Source organism: Ascidia mentula, chromosome 6, assembly GCF_947561715.1.
Source record: "Ascidia mentula chromosome 6, kaAscMent1.1, whole genome shotgun sequence".
Lineage (NCBI taxonomy): Eukaryota > Metazoa > Chordata > Ascidiacea > Phlebobranchia > Ascidiidae > Ascidia > Ascidia mentula.
This window is the reverse complement of record NC_138571.1, coordinates 16382472-16404919: the sequence shown is the minus strand read 5'-3', so window position 1 is coordinate 16404919 and position 22448 is coordinate 16382472. Positions and strand designations below refer to the sequence as shown.

The following is a 22448-nucleotide window of genomic DNA, read 5'->3' as shown; positions in this document are numbered from 1 at the left end:
AATTGCAATAATATGTGTGACGCTTTGCCAATTATTACCTTCGTACCTTTACTTCGCTGTATTGAAAATACAATAGTGTTGCGTTTACAAATGTGTTTTTTAAGATTTTATGGGACATTTTTTTTGTATATGTTAACAACCAGCAAAAAACAATAAACAAAGGCAAGTGAAGTTTTCAATGTATTTTGGGCGCAATTTTACATTGGAGTTTTGCAGTAGCGGGAGTTCACAACAAACGTACACCCACTAACATGGAAAGCAAGCAGAAAAGCTGAGTTATTCACTCTTTTGTCCACCAATCGTCCATGGACGTGGTTATGGACGCCTTCAATTTGTTTTCCATATAAGCGGCGACGTCATCACCGTTGACGTCAGAACCGACGAGAAATGAGGGGAGTCGTCCAGTGCATGCGGCACCTGAAAACGGGGTCACCAAAACAGTTGTACAAATGTCCCAAATTACGGCAAAACTAATAAGTGTATCATCGGTTAAGAGCCCGACCCATATACTAAGAAGAAAACCTGATCGGGATTCGTGGCCAGGATATCCCGGGTTCAAATCCCGGCGTGGTAAAAAAAAACAACAAACTAACAAGTGATACCTGGTAAATAGGACGGGGGCGCCTTCCAAAGACCCTGTCGACGATTCTTTCGTGAAAATCTGATTTTGGGGCTTGTGGAGTCGGTTGCCCCTGCATTGTTTTAAGCAAGATAGTTTCATATATAGTTGCAATGTTGCCCAGTGCGGACTCTTTTTAGGAAAGTAGTAAGTGGTGGATATTCAATAAGTGTACTCAATGGAAGTTTTGGAATGGGGAGATTCTAGGTTATTTCAATAAATCACAGCAATGCTTACTATGTGAAAAAAATATAACTGCACAAGGGTCATTGTGTCTTAAACCTCCACGCCCACCACAAATTTTGACACGCCCTATATTGAAGACCACTGGAACAGAGTCTTTTGTGCACCTGACAAAACCTGATTTTTAACAAAACAGGAAAATTCTCACGAACCTTCGGCGTCTTCGGACAACTCTGGATCAACGTCGACATTTGGTTCGATGACCACGCTTGGCTGCTCCGTCACGCCCGACTGGGTTTGGCGGTCGGCCAATGGATCGGATATAACCACGTGACGCGTCTTGGGCTGATAATATTTAATTCTTGCAATCAACTTTGATAGATTTTTAGCACTTTTGTTTTGAAGTGATCATTTTTATTTGGCAGATAATGGATAGAATTTTTTGATGAATTTCTACGGAAGACGCTTGATTTGTAGAAAACATTTTTATTCTTACTGCTGGATTGCATCAAAACATCGCGCGAGTATTTTATCTCAAGTTACCGTTCTGCTTCGCTTTATGCATTTTTCAAGCCATGTGCGAATCGTCCTCTTAGCCACTTCCTCCTCAATCTCCGCTTCCAGTTTCTCCCGCATGAGGAGTTCCTCCAACTGGAGGCTTTTGCGGATGTCCACGCTCCTGTAAGCAGTCATCCTGAAAAAGAAGCTCAAATTGAAGTATGGGCCGGAAGATTTTTGAATTACTAATAGATGTCGTAAAAGAAGACATTTTGTGATAATTTGAACTGATCGACTGACCTGTATGCCTGACGGTGTTGTATTCACAACAAGCACCAAACTACGCCAAACCACAGGGATATAATTCGAATAAGGCTTAAATTAGATGAAATTTGTCGCAAGGATAACTGGTTCAAACTTGAAAATCGTGTTTACCTTCATGCACGTAAAAATTAAATTTAAAGAAAAATTATCGGAATCTTTAAAAACTCTATGTGCCAGGTACACTAGGGTTACGGTTAGAAAAATGGTATTGTAGGCGCACTTTGCGCTTATGTACTATTGGAAGGTTGACAGTAAATGTACATTTGCAAATCTTAGTAATACACAACGAAATAGTTGTAAATCCTTCTCAGAGCAGTCAACTTACATCAAAACATCGTGGAAAGTAACAAACAGGGTTTCGTCGTTGTTTCGCCCATAAGAATATCCGTTGCTTGCCGACCCGTTAGAACGGTTACCGGTGGCACTTCTTCTACCGATTCGCTCCATTTCGAAACACATGTGTTTCAGTAGAATTTGGTCATTTTCAGAGTCGATTTGAAGTCGGCCTTTCAGTAGAAGCAGCAGAATGCGGACCTATAAGAAGAAGTGGGTATTTTATGATTTTGTGGGGAAGTGGGCTTGGAAAAAGACAAAAAGACACAAGTAAGCACAGGCTATTGCGGGTCAAATTTGATATGGTTAAGTTACTTACTTTTAAACAACAACACACAACTAATGAGCCCAAATTAGTGTTGCCTTTTGTTACAATATTTTATTTAGGTTAGAAGATTAAGAGGAAAATTTTACCTTTCTAACATCGATGGCTCCTTTCCGTTTGACGTCAACGATATTCCAAGTTACCTGGAACATATGGAGATCGTTGTAGCTGAGAAGGATGTCCTCGTCCATTGTGTAGAAGAGGGAAAAGTTTTCGACGATGATAGCTGGAATTATAAAGCGCATTAAAAAATGGTAAGTTACAAGTTATGTGTGCCCACAGGCCAAAGTATATATTCCAAACAACAGCCAGACTGGTTCTGTTGTTAAAAGTTAGTGCTTTGTGTGCATACTGATGCCATTACGGAAGGTATACAGTGATCGCTAGCATTTATGGTTTTGATCTCAATTTTTCAATATTTGAAATCATCTGCGTATTAATAACGCACTATTGTGACAACTATTTACGTGTGTATCTTAATCGCGTTACAATGCTGTTACGGTGTGACAATAATGTTGGATAAAACTGCACATTATGCGTTTAATTATTAATTAATTTGCATAAATTGAACAATTGCTGTGTTCCAGCACTTATAGATAGTGTTTGTTTGCTTTTGTTGCGTCATACCGACAAGAAGATTGAGCATTATGTATGCTATTATGACGTAGAAGCTGCAGAAGTAAATGAGTGCGGCGGTGACGTTGCCACAATCGGTTTCCCAGTACTTGTCGGATGCCGTACAGCGTGGGGGCTGAATCTACGAAACAGCAGGGTAAAAATAATAAATAATAAAAAGTTTATGTTGTGATGTTTCCGACATTTAACACTAAGGCTTACCATACAATCGTGCATAATTTTGTTCCAATCTTCACCAGTGACAATGCGGAACAGCACGGTGACCGCTAGCGGCGCTGTGGCGAAGTTAGCGTGACGATCAATGTTTTCACCGTATCTGTGTAACAATGGTAGTGATACTGGTAATATTATAATGGTTAAATAAAGAATATTTAGCGTTTTGGACAAGTATTCTGCTTTAGTCGACTGATTTTGTTGTCGAATTGGGAAAATACAATATTCGCGTGAACGGGTGTTTGACAAATTTGTTTTGACAAAAGTTACTCACTTCACAGTCCCGAACATCACGACGCCAACGAAGGCGTAACAAAGCAGCAGAATGAACATAGCTATGATGATGAAGAAGGATCTGTACACGCTCACCGCAACTGTCATCAGCAGCATCTTCAACGTGGCCTGTGCAGGGAAAAATATACAGTCATGCGTGTGGGTTGAAACTGCTAAAGAACTACTGGTGTGAATTTGAAGGTTTCCAAAACTTCGTGCTTTCAAAAACATTGTCAAGTGAAACGTAAATATTTTGTAAAGATTCGAACTTTGATCCAAAACGTTGGTTTATGTCAAAGGGTTTTGCACTCCTTTGTGTACGGTTAAAATATATTGTCGTTACACAGAACTGAGGCAGGATTAGCAACAACCTAAAATTCTGCTTTTTAGGAGAAATTGGCAATCAATTATTCCAGGCTAGTTATACTCAAGGGGCACGGACTGTAAGAACTATATGTTAAAAAAACTGCACTAAAATAACCTTCGAAATATTTCTGTACGTGTTTGGTCAAGTGGTAAATTGGGAAAAATATTTTTTTTATTTGACAGTTTTACTTTCAAGATTTGAAACTGAATGCTCGATTGCTGGATTTGTCACATCCGGAATAGAGTCCACGCAACTTACGTGCTTGCCACAAATGCTGAAAAACCGCAGAACGACCAAGATCCACGCGTAGCTGTAAATGCTAACGTGCGATTGAAGGTCTTGGCTGATGAAGAAAATTACCACCCACAGGATTTCCAAAGTCGTGATCAAGATATCGTATCTGCGATAATTAACAGGAATGGTGATCCAGTAAGGACCCTTTAAGCGCCACGGGCCACTAACCCCTCACATTTTGGCGCGTTTTTCAAATGCGCATATCTCGCGCTATTGACAACCGGGGTCGAGAATATGTAGTTAACATTTGTCGAACATAACGTTAACAAATGAAAAGAAATGACTCCATGTCATTTGATGTAAATGGCGAACTCGCCAGCATATTTAACTAACACAAACGAAAATACTACGAAGTTACATAAAAGAACGTTCCGATCAATCCTTTTGTACGATATTTTAATATTGAAGAAACACGAACTTACCTGTTTCGCCAACTGCTAATCATTCCCATGAAAGTCATCCCGATGACCTTGATAACGACCTCAAGGACGAATATGAACGTGAAGAGAACTGAGGCCCACAACAGGTAGTCGACGTAATCGTTGCTGGGCTCCCACTTTAAGATAAAAAAAACATTAAAGAGTCACATACAGGCACATACACTAATATATCTTGGAAGAAATTTGCAGTTGCTCGTTGTAGTGGATTTAAAACTTGTACTTGGTACATTGCAAAGCGTGTTACATTTCTACCAGATGTCTTTGTATTTTACACTAAAAGGCAATCAAGAATATGGACAATCATCGTCTGCAAAACACACAGGGTAATTCATCAAATCAGAGGTTTTTAACCAAGATCTGTTTCTAGGGAGTAGTAGTGAAATGAATGCTTCATTACATCTATAAGGGAGAGCGAGATTTAGTTGGTGATGTCAAGTTTAAACCAACCTTCTTGGAAAGTAACAGGGATCTGACCAAGACACAACCGGCAATAAACCCTTTGAAGTATGGATGCTCGGCAAGATCGTACAGCATTGGTCTGATGCCTCTTCCAGATGGTCTATTAACAACAAATCAGGGTAAGTGAGTTCAAACCTCATCGGGAGCTTGGCTTTTCAAATCTTGCTCCGACTTGTCTGGAAACAGTGGCGGATCCAGCTAGGCTGCTTTGCCTGAGCTGCCAAGCCTGAAAACCTCATGATCGCGATACGTTAGCTGTGATCGCCAAGCAAGGACCTGTGCAGTGGGGCGATCCTGCCTGTTATGCCATTGCATGTAATATTACTGCAATTCAGGGTTATTTTGTTTTCTATTTTACTAAAGGACGTCCCTAATACCTATAAGGATGTATTACATTTACAGCACGCCAAAAAATACAACTTTATTCATTGTTTGAATAAATAGTTGAAGTTTCCGGAGAAGATTAAGGAAGCAACATGGCAATTAAACTGCACAGTAATATTTCACGCAATGGCATGATTGGCAGGATCGCCCCACTGCGCAAGTTCTTACTTGTCGATTACAGCTATCGTATCAAGATCATTAGGTTTACAGGCTTCGCAATTCAGACATTGCAGCCTAGCTGGACCAGCAATTAAAACTGCTGATATATACAGTAGTTTGTTTTGCACCAAGTGCAAGAGTATTTTATTTTACCTTGGGGGAAGGTGCAGAGGTTGGGCAATCTTCAACCTACTCTTCAAATCCTCCCAACGTCTCTGCTCAACGGTCAGAAGGGCGGTACCCTTGTTTTCGTTATAGTTGGCAATAACGACACCTGGTGTTGATAAATAATTGCATTTTTGCCGTTGTATGACGCACTAGAGCTTATTCTCACTTCGGCGTTCAGTGAACGTATTTCTAACGAGGCGGGTGATTGGCAGCATTGGTCAAGCGCCCAAACTTATATCAAGAAGAAAACCTGACCGGTAATCGTTCCCAGGACATCCTGGGTTCGAATCCCGGTGCGGTAAAAAAAAACAAAAAAAAAACGTATTTCTAACGGTAAATTGAGAAAAAAAGACCAAACTTGCCTATGAACAGTGTCAGTCCCATCATGCAGCCAAGAAACACGAAGAGATGAATATAGAGCGCATGTATCTGCAACACACGGGAAAAGTCATTTGTCTTGCCTAAACACCATGTAAAATAAATGCTACTTTCGAAAGAAGCATTCCAGCAACATATACCTTTACAACAAACATTCTGCACCAACTGGTTGCACCCGACACCAAATGCAAAATTGCGTAGCTTGGAAAGTGACAACGTATGCAATTGTTTTAACTTACCGTGAATACAAGGACGACACGGACGGAGACACTAAACAACACCAAACACATTCAACATATAGATGACTTGACGGAGTGCTGGCAAAGGTTACGGGGTTCCCTTCAAATTATGCATTGAGGCTCTTTACCGTGATTGCTGTGTTTAAAAAATATATAAGCAAAATTTTCCCGTAAACAAAATATCCATGCCGTTGGGCAATGGATGGATTTTGAGCAAAAAACATAATGATATAACAAGTAAAGCTGGTGACTTACGACGGTCTTCTTAGTCAAGTTAGTCAAGACAAGCAGCGACCAACAAAGTCAAGCCATAATGTATTTTTTAGCCAATACGAGCTCAGAGCCGGCAATTGGCACAATGTCTTCCATGAAAAACGTGCTATACATGCTTCAGACCGACATATGGTGTAAACGTACAGTAATAACATCATACAATTGGCATACAACCCTAAAGAGCTTTTTTACGACAAGAAATAGACACAATGATGCCACGGAGCCGGGCAAAATGAAGTGGTACATATGGTAGCTGGGCTTACGGATCCCATTCTTTCGACGAGGACGTCCCTGACTTCAACCCAACCTTTCAAGGAGAGAACCTCGAACAACGCCAACATGGCCGACCCAATGTTATCGAAGTTAAAGTTGCGGGGGTTGGTCCAGACCCGAGGTACCATGAAACCTGTAATGAGAAGTTGTATTGTAGTAACACAGGATAGGTCCTTATTGTGGTTCCAAAACTGTTGGGAACATAGTTAAAAACGTTAGACTGCAAAGTTAGACTGTGTGTATTGTTTTGTAGTTATAAACAACAAGAACACCTAAAAATGTTATGAGTATTAATTATTTGAAGACTATTTGTATTCTAAATTTACTTATTTCTAGTTTTATCACGAGTGCGATAACTAATTACGGCGGGACATGTGTCTCCACACACTAAGAACCGGATGTAACCGGATCTGGGCGGTTCGTTCAACAACTTACCAGGAGGTTCGTCGTCTTCTTTGTTCAAGTTATTTGAGATCCAGACTTGTTGGTAAAAAATTCCGCGGCAGTCTTCCTTTTTCTCGATCGTCCAATCGTTACAAGCAGCCAACTTCCCGCCGTACACCTGAACCCCGAAACACGCGAAGACGAAAACTAGCGCCACCAGCAGGATACCAACCTGTGGCAAAAGTAAACACATGGAGGCGGTAGATACATGCTGCTGTTCGCTAATGTGTTTTGGAGTTCGCTAAAAAAATCAATATTTTGTGAAAAATTTGGCCCTTAATAGGCACCGTCCCATCATTTTATCAATTATCAGCAAAATAGTGCTTTATTACAACAAGATTTGAATCAATGCCACCCCGCTGTAGACAGTACACCTGTCTACACTGTTTCGACCTGTAAGGTCAAAGTTAGCCCAGTGCCACGGTCAACAGCTGCACTGATGAGAGCTTTCAGGTCGAAACAGCGTGTACACCCTGTCTGCAGCTCTCATGGTGTTGATTGATTCGTAAACTGACCATGACAATTTCCTTGAAACCCCTGAAGAGTTCGACCACAACATTTCTTATCTGCGGGACAAGTTTGAAGATACGGAGAGGTCTTAAACATCTCAGAACCATGAGGAACTGACTGGCTGGTTCTGTGAACAACAAATGTTGAGTCAATGCAGCGAGTCACAGTGGTTGCCTACTTTATGGTTTTAAACAACTGCTGAATATAACCGGTATGGTCGAAACGGCTATAGCATTTAGCACTGTTTTTCATTTTGTTTATCACCAAGAGAATAAATCGTGTAGTCATATGTTCAACTACAGGATAGTTAGAAACATTACATGAACTTGTGACTCGGAATAAACGATTTTTCATTGATGCAAACCTGTGGTTGTGGACAGCGTACAAACGAAGGTGAAGGATACAAGGAAAATGGCGACGTCCGAAACTCCCCCTAAATCCTTGAAGGTCGGCTTTGGCGTGAAAATAAATCCATTTGCGAACACCTACGATAATTTGAAGCTTAACAATCCATCAGTAATTAACAAAGAAAAACTAACAGGACACCGTTAGAACACTTTCTGGTCCTGCCGTTGTGTTTAAGTTCAATGCAATACAAACCAAATTGTTAACTATCATCGACGGTTTCCGTTTATACCATAGAAAAGACTATAGAAGATTTTACCAAAAAGGTTGGTCACCACTGCCTCAGACAAATTAATGCTTTGGAGTTGCCGCGGTACAGTTTACAGTTTGAAGTCAACAAGTGCACAATGTCTTGTACAAGCGTGTTGAGTACGATCCAGTCGCCGCCGACTCACCTTCAAAAGCAGTTCACATTCCATAGCAACCACGAACACGTACTCGGTGACTTGCAGAGCTGGGGTGTTGTGAATACGGTTGGTGGTGGTCTCTAGCATCATGGATGAACACGAGGCAACGGTCACCATTATCATGAACCAATCCAGGTACGGCACAAGACCGAGAAGGTCGCTTGAAGAAACGAATAACGTTATCGTGGTGTACATTTTTGTTCAGTTTAGTAGGAATGGTAGCGCAGGTGTAGTTGTATCGATGCTATAGTTTCATATGAAATCACACACGCTCACGGTGAGATATAAGAAATCACGATCACGGTGAGAAATAAGAAATCACGATCACGGTGAGATATAAGAAATCACGATCGCGGTGAGAAATAAGAAATCAGGTTTATATTGGATGGTGTGAACTTGTACGACTCCGGGCCTTCTAGGCCCCTGTTTTATCGACCGTGGTACTTTTTCGTTGAAATGACTGTAATTATTGGCGTTAACATGTATATTTTATATATTAGGGGTATTGAAATAAAGTGGCTTTGAAGACAAAGATGAGTTTTATCCTCTGAAAATCCGCTGCGCGTCGAATCCAGTGGTCGTTATTGGCAGCCAAACTTTAACACCGACGTCAATATCCACATTTAGCATTAACACCAATAAATAAAACATTCACAATAAACTTACTGGAACACTTGCATGGGATGTTGCTCAGAGACGTCGTTCTCTCCCTTGTTGTCGCTCTTACCTTTCTGGGCGAACACGATCGCCCGACAGAACCTTTGATATCAACCACACAACAAATGAAGTATCATCATAGTAAAACGCAGGCGGTTGACACAAGTTTGCCAAAGATTTACGGCAAGCTATCTGGACGATATGTTCCAATTGCTTTTGTTATTTTTAGTCGCAGAAGGGGCTTAACTTGCCTACTTTTTTCAAAAATGCTCCAATTTTCTTCATTTAAACTGTTACGAGACGGCCTTGGAGATATGAACCAGGCACCAGGGCGTCGCGACGAATAGTTTAAGTTTGGTATATAATTGCCAAAAACAAATTCTTCGAATTAAGTTATCGCTGTTAAGGTTGAAATCAAAAGCTAGTCCAGTGCCACATTTACCAGCTGCACTGATTAAACCTTACAGGTCAAAACAGAGTACGCTACTGTCTACACCTCTCAATGACTATAAAGTTATTTTGCATATATATGTAACATACAGCTTGACATTAATCCAACGAATTTATGGTCGTACTTTCGAAACTTGCTATCCCGCTTGACGAGGAAGAGAGGGGTGTCGAAGAGCGGATGATTTTCCCTCAATTCTTGCTCCTCACGCTGTCGTTTCAGCAACGCCTGCTGTCGTTTGAGGTGAAGTTGTTTGAAATCGACTTCCTGCGATGCGCTGCCGTTGTACAGAGAATGCTGCAAAGAGGAAACGTATTGGACATAACGTGGAAGTGTTACATGCAAAACTTATGTGCTGCCTGATTAAGGTGGTCGAGATCTTCTTCATGTATGTGTCGAGTTGGACTTTGGCAAAACTAACATATTTTTAGAACAATGGCCCATTTGGCTGCACCCTGGCTATAAATTGGAACTCAATGTAATAAACCATAAGAATATGGAATAAATATGGAAAAAAGAAACTTAAATAGCGATACCTGATCGTTACTCATCCCGTTGTCAGCTTGCCGCTTGTCGTCGCTAAACATCTTCCGCGTGAAAGGGCGTCTCTCCCTTCGGATCATATGCTGGGCGGTGAGAAGGGATTTGCTCCGGGAATAATTCGCCCCGGTCAGTGGAGATGTCGCTAAATAAATTAAACAGATTAGGATTTGATTGCCACGTATATTTCCTCCCGTGATTTGCGTTTAATATGTGTTATGCTCGCGGAATGAAGGGAAAATGACAAAAATATGTCGGTTGAGCGGTGTATGCAGAATAATAAATTAGTTTGGATCAGTTTGAACCAAGGTCCCCCCAGTTGAAAGTTAAATCTGCCATTTCAACTGGCTTATTTTGACAGTATCGGAATTTCTCCATTTGCGAAGTACTGTGCATTCGCAGAATGAAATGAAAGACACCGATTTCATCCCAATCATCGTCAAATTTCAATAAAAATGACCGAATTTGATCGCCTGAGGGAGAAACACCGATGCGTGCATTTTGCGTACAGGTTACAAACCACACGGCCCACACAGATCAGCACACCTGGCTGATTTCGTTGTTGGGAACAATCTCGCAACAGCGATTCGAGTAGTTTGGGCTTGTTCAGGTTGCTGGCGTTCGGCGCTGGGCTTGGTAAAGCCTAAAAAAGCATAAAAAATAGATGTCATTCCTATATATGGTTTCGTTTTGCGAGCGCAGACAAGACATTAATAAAACAGGAAGATTATATTGTTGAAAGTGTAGCGCTATTACCTTTTGTGGGTTTATCTATAGATAGGTGTACAGAAACAACACTGAAAAATAACATGGCGTGACATGAAGACTAGATTATGCTGGGTTTCCAGTATGGTCGCATGGCCGCTTCTTTAATAAAAAGCATACAAATTGCAAAATGCATATTGGATAGCGCGTTACGTTTGTACAATATAATCGAGTGACAGCTCTCAGAAGCCACTTGATTTTCCCACAGTAATCAGGACATCTTGACAAGCAAGGTCGAAACGTGAATATTTCAAGGCGCTGACATGTAACGGCATTGTTTTCAAAATACTGTTAAAACGCTTCTATTATTCATAATCCCTGATTGTTTCGACACAATCGGGGTTTGGAATTTTAGACAGAAGGTCGATTGTTACTAGATTACATGTCGTAAAAACTACTGAGCATAAAGTCGGTCAGTCGGCCAAAGGTTGTAACAGAAGCAGTATGAGTGCTCATCTGGTTTGTGAAATGTAGCAGAGAAACATATAAATAAACAGCTCTGTATGGTATGGATATTTTCACAGCGTAGCAGATTTAAAGGCAAGGCGAAACAAAACCTTGTGAAAAACGCAAATTAACGTACATGACTTTTCCGACGTTTCATCTGACGTGCGTAAACCACGTTTTCATTGAGGTGTTGATGTCTTGCTGTATGGCAGACGAAACGTCAGCAAAACAAAGCACGTTAATTTATACCAGTCCTAAGAGCAGTCCTGTTTAAATTGTAGTAGGCCTTGCAGCAAAAGTAGCACAATATTCAAAGATTATGTTTGGGATGGTAATAAACTACATGCGTCTAATTCAGCGGAGTCGGAATTAAATGCCTCATTTACAACAAAGGCATCCAAGGGTATTTTCCATGCCAGACTGTAATTTTACAAAACAGCCATTTCATTGTGACAAGCGGTTGGTCAAAAACTTGCGGGACTTCCTCAGCCGCGGCTCGCAGTTCACGAAGTCACGCAAATGAATGCAGGGCGTGTTTCCTGCCACAGATATGAAAAGACATTAGGAGGATTTTGAATAACTCAATAATGTGGAAAAACTGACTGACTTGCGGCGTTGTTATGGGTTTGAATTGATGTTGTTGCAGGAAAATTGTATTGTGACAGGCAAACAACAGGTTTTGCCTAGTGATGGACGATTACGCAAACTTGACTAAGTGCAATGTATTGCACTCCTTCAGGCTTTGCTCTAAAGAGTCGTTTTTCTCCAGGAATTATTCGTTTAGTGTTGACAGGTAAGAGAGCTGTGGGCCATGTTGGAAATTGCTAGTACGTTGAAATAGGGAGGATTTTTTTTATTGTTGTTTAACATTTTCGAAATAAGCTAAAAGATATGGTCAGGCTTTGTCAAATTGTTTGCTTTTAAACTGGGTAATTTCTGCAGCAAATTCTTGTCCACTAATCTCGTGCGATTCCAAAAACAAGGGAATTTACGGCATAGTTTCGTTTTAAAGGGTTGTGAAAGGGGTCATGCTTTAATCATTACTATGAGCGACTATACTACGCAAACAACTACATATTTTTGTGCCAGAGACTGTACGACACCAGGCCTTCTGTTCAACGTAACTGCCAGCGTCATTATATGCATCATGACCGTGGTTGGAAATCTTCTCGTCCCTGCTGTGTTGTGGAGGCAACGGCACACCCAGTGGGGACCGTACGGGTTGTGTAAACTGTGGCTGTGCGGATGTGATATTATTATTTGCGCAGTCTACTTGCCTGTACGCGTGGTGATGATTGTACAAGTGCTTTACGGAAGCCGAAGTTACGACACAAGTTTCGTGGTGCAGGTTGCAAAAGGTACGTCACAGAATTAATGCAACATCAAAATTAGTTTCATCGCAGTTTGGCGTGACATTGTATTGTGTATATTTTTCAACTATACTGGTTTTGTACATTTCCATCATAAACAATTACGAACTCTGGTAAAGTAGCAGAATGTGGCCTATACAGGTCATACCGCAACTTTCCTGTCAAACGACCTAAAAATCCACTTTCAAAAACAGAACTAGCGGAAACTTACAACCGCGAACTCAGCGTACCTGGTGCAGAACTGCGAGAGTTGCAGAACTACACTTACTACATGTGGCCCAACAACGGCAGTGGACCCTACAACCTCCAGATGTTGTTCAAAATGTATGAAACATACAACCGCAATTCCGTGATTGCCATGAGCTGTTTCCTTGCTACGTACATATTGCTTGTAAGTGTGCATACCGTGTTGTTATCTATTTTATGAGTTTTAGTGGGTAAAATCGTTGCATGACGAAAGACTTAAACAAACAAGTTTATGTGGATTCGGGGATTTGACATGTTTTACAAAGAAACCGCTTTAAATTTGAGCATAAAATTTTATAATGTTTTTGTTGCTGCCAGGCATATTGTAACTTAATAATCTGTTCTTCTGGCAAAGATAAAACGTAACTTTATTCACCGACGTTTCGCCTGTTATTCAACAAGGCCATTACCTTGAGGAAGCCTTGTTGAATAACAGGCGAAACGTCGGTGAATAAAGTTACGTTTTATCTTTGCCAGAAGAACAGATTATTAAGTTATAAAATTTTATACATAACTGCTTCTGATATCGAATTTATAGCATAACACCACCCACAGTAAGGATAGACATTAATGCTTCGTGATCTGTAATTCTAGGATAGACATTGTAGCAGCATAGCTGTAATTTCGCATTCACGCGAACCGAATATTTGTGCGTGCTGGCGTGTTATAAAACATGTTATATGACGAAGAAATTCCACGCCAAGTGTTCAGTATTTTCATATTCCTCCTTTGTTTACATCGAAAAATTGTTTTTGAATCCAAGTGCACCTGGATTCTGGCCGTGATGTCGGTGGATCGGTACTTGGCAATTGTGTTTCCTTTCAAATATCAACGGTGGATTTCAGTTCGAAGAACCAAGTTTGCACTGACGTTCAGCACTTTCATATCACTGTTGGTTGGCACAGTATGGCCCATAACCCATATCAAGTTATACTTTCCCAGTATTAATAACAGGTACGTGTTTTTGTGTTTTGTTTAAAGGCCATTTCGCTGAGCAGTTTCGTGTATTATGGTGCATAATTAAGTGCATTATGTGAAAGTTATTTCCGCCTTTTGTTAGTAAAGTTTGGTCTTGGCCATATGTTAAAGATGGATGTTTTGAAATAACATTGACTAATAGTAATGTTTTGCTGCAACTAGTAATATTGTGTTAGAAGTGAATATAAGGGGACCGAGGCGATTTCAATGCGCGGCCTTTTCAAACAAGTTGCTGTTAACCTACTACTACGGTATTCTCAAGATTTAGTTATAAGCCTAATAATACAGCATAAACTCTTCGTCCAATATTGCATTCATCTCAGGTTTGGTTTCGGTGCAATTTTTCTACTCGGCCGAAATCGGCTTGAAGATTCAAGAGAAATCTTGTTCTTCTACGCTTTATGGCTTCTACCTCTACTGGCCGTAATTGTCTGTAACATCCTCACAGCATTTTTCTGTTTGTTCCTGTTGCCTCGCAAAAACGGATGCATCAGACCGTGTTGCTTCTCAGGTAGGTATACACATGTAATTTGGGTAGTTCGTAGAAAATGCATTCGGGACATTGGTCTGTCCGCTAACTTTTAAATGCTGGAACATGGCCGCTTAGTCAATGGACAGTATTTTGGGATAATTTTTTCCAGCAGACTGCAGAAATTTCGGTCAAACAAAACTTGACGGATATGAAATTCCTGTTGCTGCCAGGCATATTGCAATTAAAAATGTACTGATCTTCTGGCATACACGTACTGTAAAACTTGACGGGAAACGCTTTTTTGCCTCACAGTTTGCGTCGGCGCCAACCGAAAACATTCCATTGCCAGCGAGATTTCCGTTCTCCGCTACAACCCGCCTGTTCTGGCTGCTTGCTGTGGGGGATCGGAAAAAGTACAAGACGATCCCACTTCGGGGGAAGTACCCGTCGCGTCGAAAGAAAGGCGATCGACGGAACAACGCATGGCGGACGACACGCTCGAGGCTTTCTGGACTCTAGCGCTCATGACCGCCGTGTTTTTGGTCATCATGGGCCCGTCATTTGTTATGACCGTTTTCGTGCCCGTGCCGTGCGAGGACGCCACCAAGTGGACGTGGATTTATATAGGCGTTCAGTTTTTGTTTATGAACCAGCCGAGCCACCACATCATCGTGTACAATTTTCGCTCGGGGAATTTCCGGCGGGAGGTGAAAGCGATTTTGAAGAAACTCGCGGCTAAATTGACGGAACGATGCCGCGCTTGAGAAATGTGACTGAACCGAATTTATCGTTACTTCTTGTTTGAAATATCACGTTTGTTATTTTAAACGCAATTTATTTATTTGTAGCTCTACAAAAAGAACAGGTGTAGATTTTGTTTCAAGAGTTTAAAAGTTGCTTGTGAACAAACTTTTGCGCGTAAATAAAAAAAACGCAGAATACGGAGGTAGTACGTTTTTACAGCAGACACGATTGTGCAGTGGCTATTAAACTGCAGACAAATACAACAAATTTCCCAACAGATTACGGTGAATTCTCTAAAGGTGTACAACAAAAAACGCCAGATTAGCTTCTTACCTTGCTCCAACCCACAGAAAGCAACTTCCCCTCGTCACGTGACTGGGGTTTCCAGCGTGTTATGTCTCTGTATTCGTATGGGCGACCGGAAAAGAAGTGGTTTTCGCCGCTGTTAAGTCTGTTGGGGAAAAAGAGCCCGTCGTCCACCACGGCCAGTCTGGTCGCAAGCTAAAAAGCAGATAAGGTTAAGTTTGGAAAGTGGGTGAATAGTTTGAGGCAACCGTTCATTGGTCGCTGTAGTTATCAAGCCAAGTAACATACTTTCTTTTACATTCATATGCTCAAGTACAGATTTTTAAGTTCTCGATGAGCGAATAAAAGTAAGCACAAAAGCAAGGCCGTTCGGAATTATAACACAAGACACAACAGAATATTACTTACTTCAAAATTCCGGCCGGTCTGAAGCGTGCAATAGAAATCAAATGGGGATTAAGTGAGAGTCAAATAAGACAAGGGGAAAAAAATAAAATTGCAAGTCAAGTAGATAAAAGATGAAATTACCGACATTTTTCAGTTTGAGCATTAAAATGAGTGCATTTTTAGGAAGCAAAGTCATTAGGCTTGTCAAACATACATAAAAAAAATAGGGTCCAGCATCAGCAGCATGTAATACGTACCACACTGGAACCAACGATAGCGGAAGGAGTGGAAAAGGTGGAATGCAGGGGCCCGGGCAGACCAGTAGAATGGGCCGCCGACACGGAATGGGCAAACGGTGGCTTGTGGTCCACGAACTGCCGCAAGAAAGTGTCACGAAGCGGTGGTAGGGAAAACTCTCCAGGCATTTTGGATAAGTTTACCATTTTGGGTTTACTCCTAAAGAAAGATACAAGCAGTTGGAAGTCATTTCACGGCAGAAACGGAGACTACAGGTCAGGGGTCAGATACATTCAAGGCAAATATCGCATAAACTTTCGATATGAATTGAATTTTGAAGGTCTGTAATTTTTTATTTGAGCGTTTCAGAAAAATTTCGATGACATCACGAGTTCATGTGTGGGCGATTTTATGCAACGGCGCTTTACTACCTTTGTCTGTTTCTTTGGTTGGTTTCGAGCCTTGTTATAGGTTTTGCACTTACGGAAATAGTTGGAAAACGCGAAGGCGGAAGGGTTGCTGGGTGTCAACGCTCTGTTCGTTCACCTTTAACTGTTTCAGACGCTGAAAAGAAGAAAATTGAAGGGATAAAATTTCTCCAAGAAAAATTAACGAATCGAACACCTTCGGAAATTCGTATATCGTTTTACCTTTACCACAAAGTGGAGACTAGTGTGCCTGCTAGTGTAAAAGCTAGCACAGTGCCACTCAACAGGTGCACTGATGAGACCTTACAGGTCGAAACAGTGCGTGTACACACCCTGTCTACAGCTTTGCAATAATATGGCTTTTTTTGCACATATGTTTTACCTTTAAATTTTCGTCCAATTCTAAGTTATCGAGGATCACAGCAACGAACAAGCTCATCATGACGGTGGTTGCGAACATGTGGTAGAGAATGAAGTAGATTGAAACCTGAATGACATAAGACTGAATTTCTTGAAGTCAATACGAGTCTACTGTATGTCGTCCACAGTCCAAATCGAATCTATTTGTTTAATAATTTGACATTAATTTCCTTTTTTTGTACGATTGATTTGAAAAGTTTTTTCTAAAAATTACTAAAAAAACATTGGTAAAAGAAAAAGCTATACACTCTTAAAAGTGTTATACGCAAGTCTTATGATGTTATAGACGGCTTTTCAAATGAATTCGAAAACAGCATCGTCTATCTCCTACCGGAATAAACGACTGTCCGACTTGCATCATAGCTTCGTGCATGACGTCAATCCATCCCTCTTGCGTCATAATTTGAAACATCGACATGAATGCCTGTGAAAATAATCCACTCCGAATTTGCATTAACCAAACCTGTCCACTTTCAAATTTGAAAGACTTACTTGGGGGAAGGTGGCAAAGCAATCAAGCTTGTCCACGTGGCAGAGCATCTGGAGACTGATCGTTGACATCAGAGTCAGGATGCTCACCGTGAACGCTATCAGCAAACCTATCTTCTTCACGGGGCCAAATATCTATTGGGTGAATTTAATAATTAGTATAAAACCAGTGTCGTTGTGAATGCAACGCAAAATATAGAATTAACAGAAAATAACAGGTTTTATAAGGAATCACCCTAAAGTATATCCCGTAACGCAAAATTTAGAATATCATGTAACAAAAATTATCCAGTCATTGGCTGGGTTCACGCTCGCTTAAGTTGAACACAATCTATACGTTAATTTTTTGCAACGAAAGGTCAGTTGCAGAAAATTATTCTATGCTTGGCAAAAACAGCAGCACTTTGACATAATAGCATAACTAGCGGTATGCAAAATTCGGAACACGAAGTCGCAGATACCTTGTATACGAAGTTTTCCAGAGTTGGGGAGAGCTTTACCAGTCGAATAATCCGCAAGACAGGGAAACTACGTAGAGCTGGGAACGAGTAAGCGGTGTTAATGGTCGTAACTAAAGCCAGAAAGGCCTCGTATCTGTAAATGTTCCGCTTGATGTATCCCTTGAAACCGAGGCATATGATCTTCATGACTGCTTCCACGTCGAATATTAATGTAAAGAACAGCTGGAAAATATAAACGAGTTTTGTGATGTTTCTAAACTGCACTTTTTTCTGTTATTGATTCTATTAAAAATATGTTATTTTTCATTTAAAGACAAGCCGCTTTGATTAGACTTATTAAGGATGACTGGTAGGTTTGCCGAAGACGGATTTGAAAATTATTGACAACCGCCATTAAACTGGTTTTTCCACTGGAACAAAAATAGGTGTCACGTGACGAGTGCAACGCATTGAATTTTGGAATAAATTTCTCCCAACTGGATTTTAGAGCAAAGTCGTAGAATAGAAATGATTATATAGTCCACCTCCATAATATACTAAGAAATCGCTAACAAACACCAACATAAACGTAACTCCTTCACAACTGAATGGTCGCTCATAAGGACAACGGCGTCGCGCACCACAAACGTAAGTTTTTTTCACAAGTTCTATAACCCCAATATCGACGTTTCCTCTTTGTGCCGTAAACTAATGAGTAAGGAAAATAACGACCCCAGGTGACGCTGGGTTCACAAGGTTTCGCCTTGACGGGATTTTTGTGGAGGCAAAGGTCCCTATGAGGAGTGGTTGCTTACTTTGCAGCTTGCTCTTCAAGAGGGATCTACCTCTATTTCTAACTATTAATAATGAATTGAAATAAAGGAGGTTTAATTTGTTTGATTTAAAAACCACTTTTTTGGGATTACGGAGAAGCTTGGGTAATGGCATAACAAAAAATATGCAATCACTATTGTTACAAACTCCCACATATTACAGTGGGATAAATTAGAATTGAGTTCAGTTTTGTTTGATCATTTTTGCTTTGATGACAATTATGATTAATTTCACTTTTTCAGTCCACAAAACTTTGGTGATTATGCATTGAGCATTAGTATAACCTGCTTACCTCTGCTACACTGAAGAAGTTCCAAACTCGAGTTTGATTTTCAGGAAGCTGATTCACTCTCTTCTGAAAAGCTGATATTCCCACATTCAACACAATGGCAACCAGCATTGTCAAATGGAACCTTAGATAAAAAAATCAGAATTCATGTCTTTGGACCTTTCAAATACTTCTAACCCACTATGGTTTTCTGATTGGTACGTTACTGATTTATACTGTTTTTCGATTCCTGGACAAGTAGGACATATATATTAATCTCTTTAAAACAAGGGTTGGTAACCTATGGCCTATTGGACACTTCTGACCCATCCAACAAAATCTTTTGGTCCTCAGGCTGCATCAAGTTGTAACCACATGACTTAACAGTGTTGTTATATTACAGTATAACATACATAGATATTCGAAATAAATGTTCATACTTCAAAAAGTTGAACAATATTATAAACAGTGAAGAGAATAATAATGTTAGTGGGAAAATATAACGGCCCGCTGATACATAACGGGATTTGGCTTGGTCCAGTCGGAGAAAGGTTGCCAAACCCTGTCTTAAAACATCTTGTTCTCAAACAATAATCCACAAGTGAATAAATTTGCCCATAACGTGTTGAACCAAAAAAGGATTTTGCAATAAACAAATGTTAATATTTAGGAGTAAAGGTTCCCTACCATCTTGAGCGAAGAGCCCTCCGCCATGTCTCCAGGGTTCCGCTTTTTGCTTTGCTTGAATCAACATCTACCAGTGCCCAAGTGTCCGTATTTTCATCACTTACGATTACCTACAATACAGGTATGAACTCTGAAATATTATACTTTTAAGTAAGTGTAAAGCCAATAACATGAATTTCGATACAGTGGCCAGCTCATAAAGTTTATAATTTAGTTTTCTAACACCTGTGCTGTCTAATGGTAAGATTATTTTATGACATGATATAGGCAATTTTAATGGTAGCGACGATACCTGTGATATTTCTTCTGGGTCACTCCCTTTCGTATTCCCCCATAAGTTCTGCAACTGACTGCGGATTTCCGCAAACACTTCGATAATAATAGCAATGAACACATTCTGTAAAATGATTGTGAAATTTGTTAATTTAGTAAATTATTGCATGTTTTTGGGTGTAGTCTTTGTATTAAAAACCATTTAAAATAAAATGTACTTTTTTGTGTTTACCTTGACCAGCCAAGCTAGGAAAAAAATCAGTGTGACAAAGTAAAGATACCCATGCCAGTCTGGGAAGCTGTCTATTTTTCTGTACATAAGAAACACCCATCCCTCCTGGCTTGCAGCTTCGTACACTGTTTTTATGCTGACAACTGTGAGGAAAAAGGTACAACATAATTAGTAAGCAGAGGAGTTTTAGCTGCATGTGAATAAACATAAACCTTGACATGTCTTTTAGTTGGACTAAAACATTAGTTTGTGTAGTTGGTGCCTAAAAATAACTATGACACATATCTTAGGCAATTTGGAGACAGTGGAGTTCATATTTAAATGTGACAAACAAAAAACAAGTTCACTCGGTGCATACCACAGTTACCATCGTTCATAATTTATGATGTACAAGGTTAACAAGGGCCAGACAAAATCACTTCTAATGAAATTTGGTTGCATAACAGACAGCAAGGTAGTTACGAAACAACCAATATGTCCCAGTCTTTACCTCTGGCTTACCAGTTAATTCAATCTTATTAAAGTACAAACCAATACAGACACAAAAAATACACCTTTAATTATGCAGACCATACAGTAGAAATTTTTTACAGGCGATTCTGCATGTACATACATATGTTATCAAAAGCACCATATCCTCGTTCTTCCAATGTCCATAAAAGGTCAATACACTTGAAATTAGGAGGGCACATGCTGAAATCCGACGGAGAGCATGTTGTATCCGGAATCGCAAGATTGCTCAAAGAAACGTTACTGAATATATATAGGAAAAGTTAGAGTAGGATAAAAAAGTACCGAAGCAGGGTTACAATAGTAATCCAAATTACAGTGCTAGGACTGTATAAATGGTAGTGACTTGTTACCAAATTAAACCCCCCAAACAAAAAAAGCAGGTTTACTGCACAACTTATGACAGAAAAGGCAAAATATTTACATACTGTGGATCTGTTCCATTTTCCACGCAGTGGTAAGATTTGCTTCCGAATAGCTGTACACCCAGTAAACCATACAAAAGAAGGAAAAACAAAAGAAAGAGGGTTGCACCACCTATTTGGTGACCTGCTCGCCTGAAAGAACAAATGACAAATGGGTGCAATTTAAAGTCATGCGGAAGTTACTTTTCTAATCAGGCATTAGGTTTTTTAAATTAATTGAGCAAAAGTCTGCAATAAAAAGATTCAACTCACACAACAATAATGGCAAGTCTCCCACTTTCAAACTGGAAACTGAAATAGCGTAGCACTCTTAACAAAATTAGGGCTCTTGGAACACGAATCAGACCAACAGGAATGTTTTTGAAGGATACTCCCCCCAAAACCGTCATCTGCAATACCTAGAGTTTGAAACAAAGTGTTTAATTTTATTATTAAAATGCTTTTTATACACAGAAAAAAACAACATTCCAGACCTGAAGGAACACGGATATCCAAATGAAAATGACCATTAAGCCATCAAATACCAGCTTCTTGCTCTTGAGGTAGGTTCTATCCCCCTTCAAAATAGTAAAACACAAACAAAAAAATTTGCAAAGATACAGTAACACTGACGATGCCTAATTACTCACAATATATATATCAGATAAAACATAATTATAAATGTTGTTTTCTTATGTGACTTTTTGAAAACCACAAGACTGTTTGGCAATTTTGGTACTTATTCTAAGAATTCTGCACAGTAACTCTGTACACTTTTAGTCGTCATGCGTTTATCACCTTTATACTTAATTGTCAACAAATTTGTACATAACCTGTCAAAGAAACTCATAAATTTGTAGCTAAATGTTATTGATGTGGCATTAACTTAACAAACTCGCATACCTGCCAAATATTGTGGGCTTTCAGTTTGACAACTGCTTCAATCGTCAATGCCATGCCAGTCACAATGTCAACTGTGAGTGTCGCGTATTCAAGAATAGGAATTATTTTGAATGAAGCCGGTGTGTTTGAACTGACTGACACGAAACTAAGAATCATACACACCAAGAAAATGCGCTGGGCAATCTGAAAAACAAGCCACAATAAAGCCTTGTCTGATTATTTTTTGAAAAAAACATTATAAAAACAACACAATTATTTTAATGTATATCCTATTACCTTGTGATGTATCCACGAAACATTGGCTGTTTCTACCATTTTTCTAAGATAAACTGTATAATTTGCCTAAAAAATAATAAACA

The 22448-nt window shown here is 39.9% G+C and overlaps 2 protein-coding genes and 1 non-coding gene across 3 annotated transcripts; 2 read left to right on the top strand and 1 right to left on the bottom strand.

The window, feature by feature from the left end:
• Window positions 1–224: 224 nt before the first annotated feature.
• On the bottom strand, window positions 225–22426 carry LOC145906488 (sodium leak channel NALCN-like). Its single transcript, XM_082993917.1, has 40 exons — window positions 22366–22426; window positions 22090–22272; window positions 21681–21764; window positions 21460–21605; window positions 21211–21339; window positions 20886–21025; window positions 20273–20415; window positions 20060–20164; window positions 19768–19877; window positions 19105–19225; window positions 18000–18221; window positions 17542–17673; window positions 17381–17473; window positions 17012–17116; window positions 16686–16765; window positions 16222–16420; window positions 15605–15772; window positions 10796–10892; window positions 10246–10394; window positions 9837–10006; window positions 9271–9363; window positions 8593–8764; window positions 8157–8277; window positions 7798–7919; window positions 7274–7454; window positions 6829–6971; window positions 6038–6104; window positions 5661–5781; window positions 4953–5064; window positions 4488–4621; window positions 4030–4171; window positions 3406–3533; window positions 3120–3234; window positions 2910–3039; window positions 2372–2508; window positions 1950–2158; window positions 1346–1496; window positions 1015–1147; window positions 603–692; window positions 225–417 (listed from the first exon to the last, which is right to left on the bottom strand). Exons 1-40 carry the CDS (start codon window positions 22402–22404, stop codon window positions 281–283), a joined length of 5253 nt encoding a protein of 1750 aa, XP_082850043.1. The 5' UTR covers window positions 22405–22426; the 3' UTR covers window positions 225–280.
• LOC145906350 (uncharacterized) lies at window positions 12151–15291 on the top strand. Its single transcript, XM_082993771.1, has 6 exons — window positions 12151–12254; window positions 12551–12819; window positions 13026–13222; window positions 13841–14031; window positions 14379–14575; window positions 14846–15291. Exons 1-6 carry the CDS (start codon window positions 12151–12153, stop codon window positions 15289–15291), a joined length of 1404 nt encoding a protein of 467 aa, XP_082849897.1.
• LOC145907507 (U12 minor spliceosomal RNA) lies at window positions 18677–18826 on the top strand. The gene has a single exon (XR_014402892.1). It is a non-coding gene; the product is annotated as a U12 minor spliceosomal RNA (small nuclear RNA).
• Window positions 22427–22448: the final 22 nt, after the last annotated feature.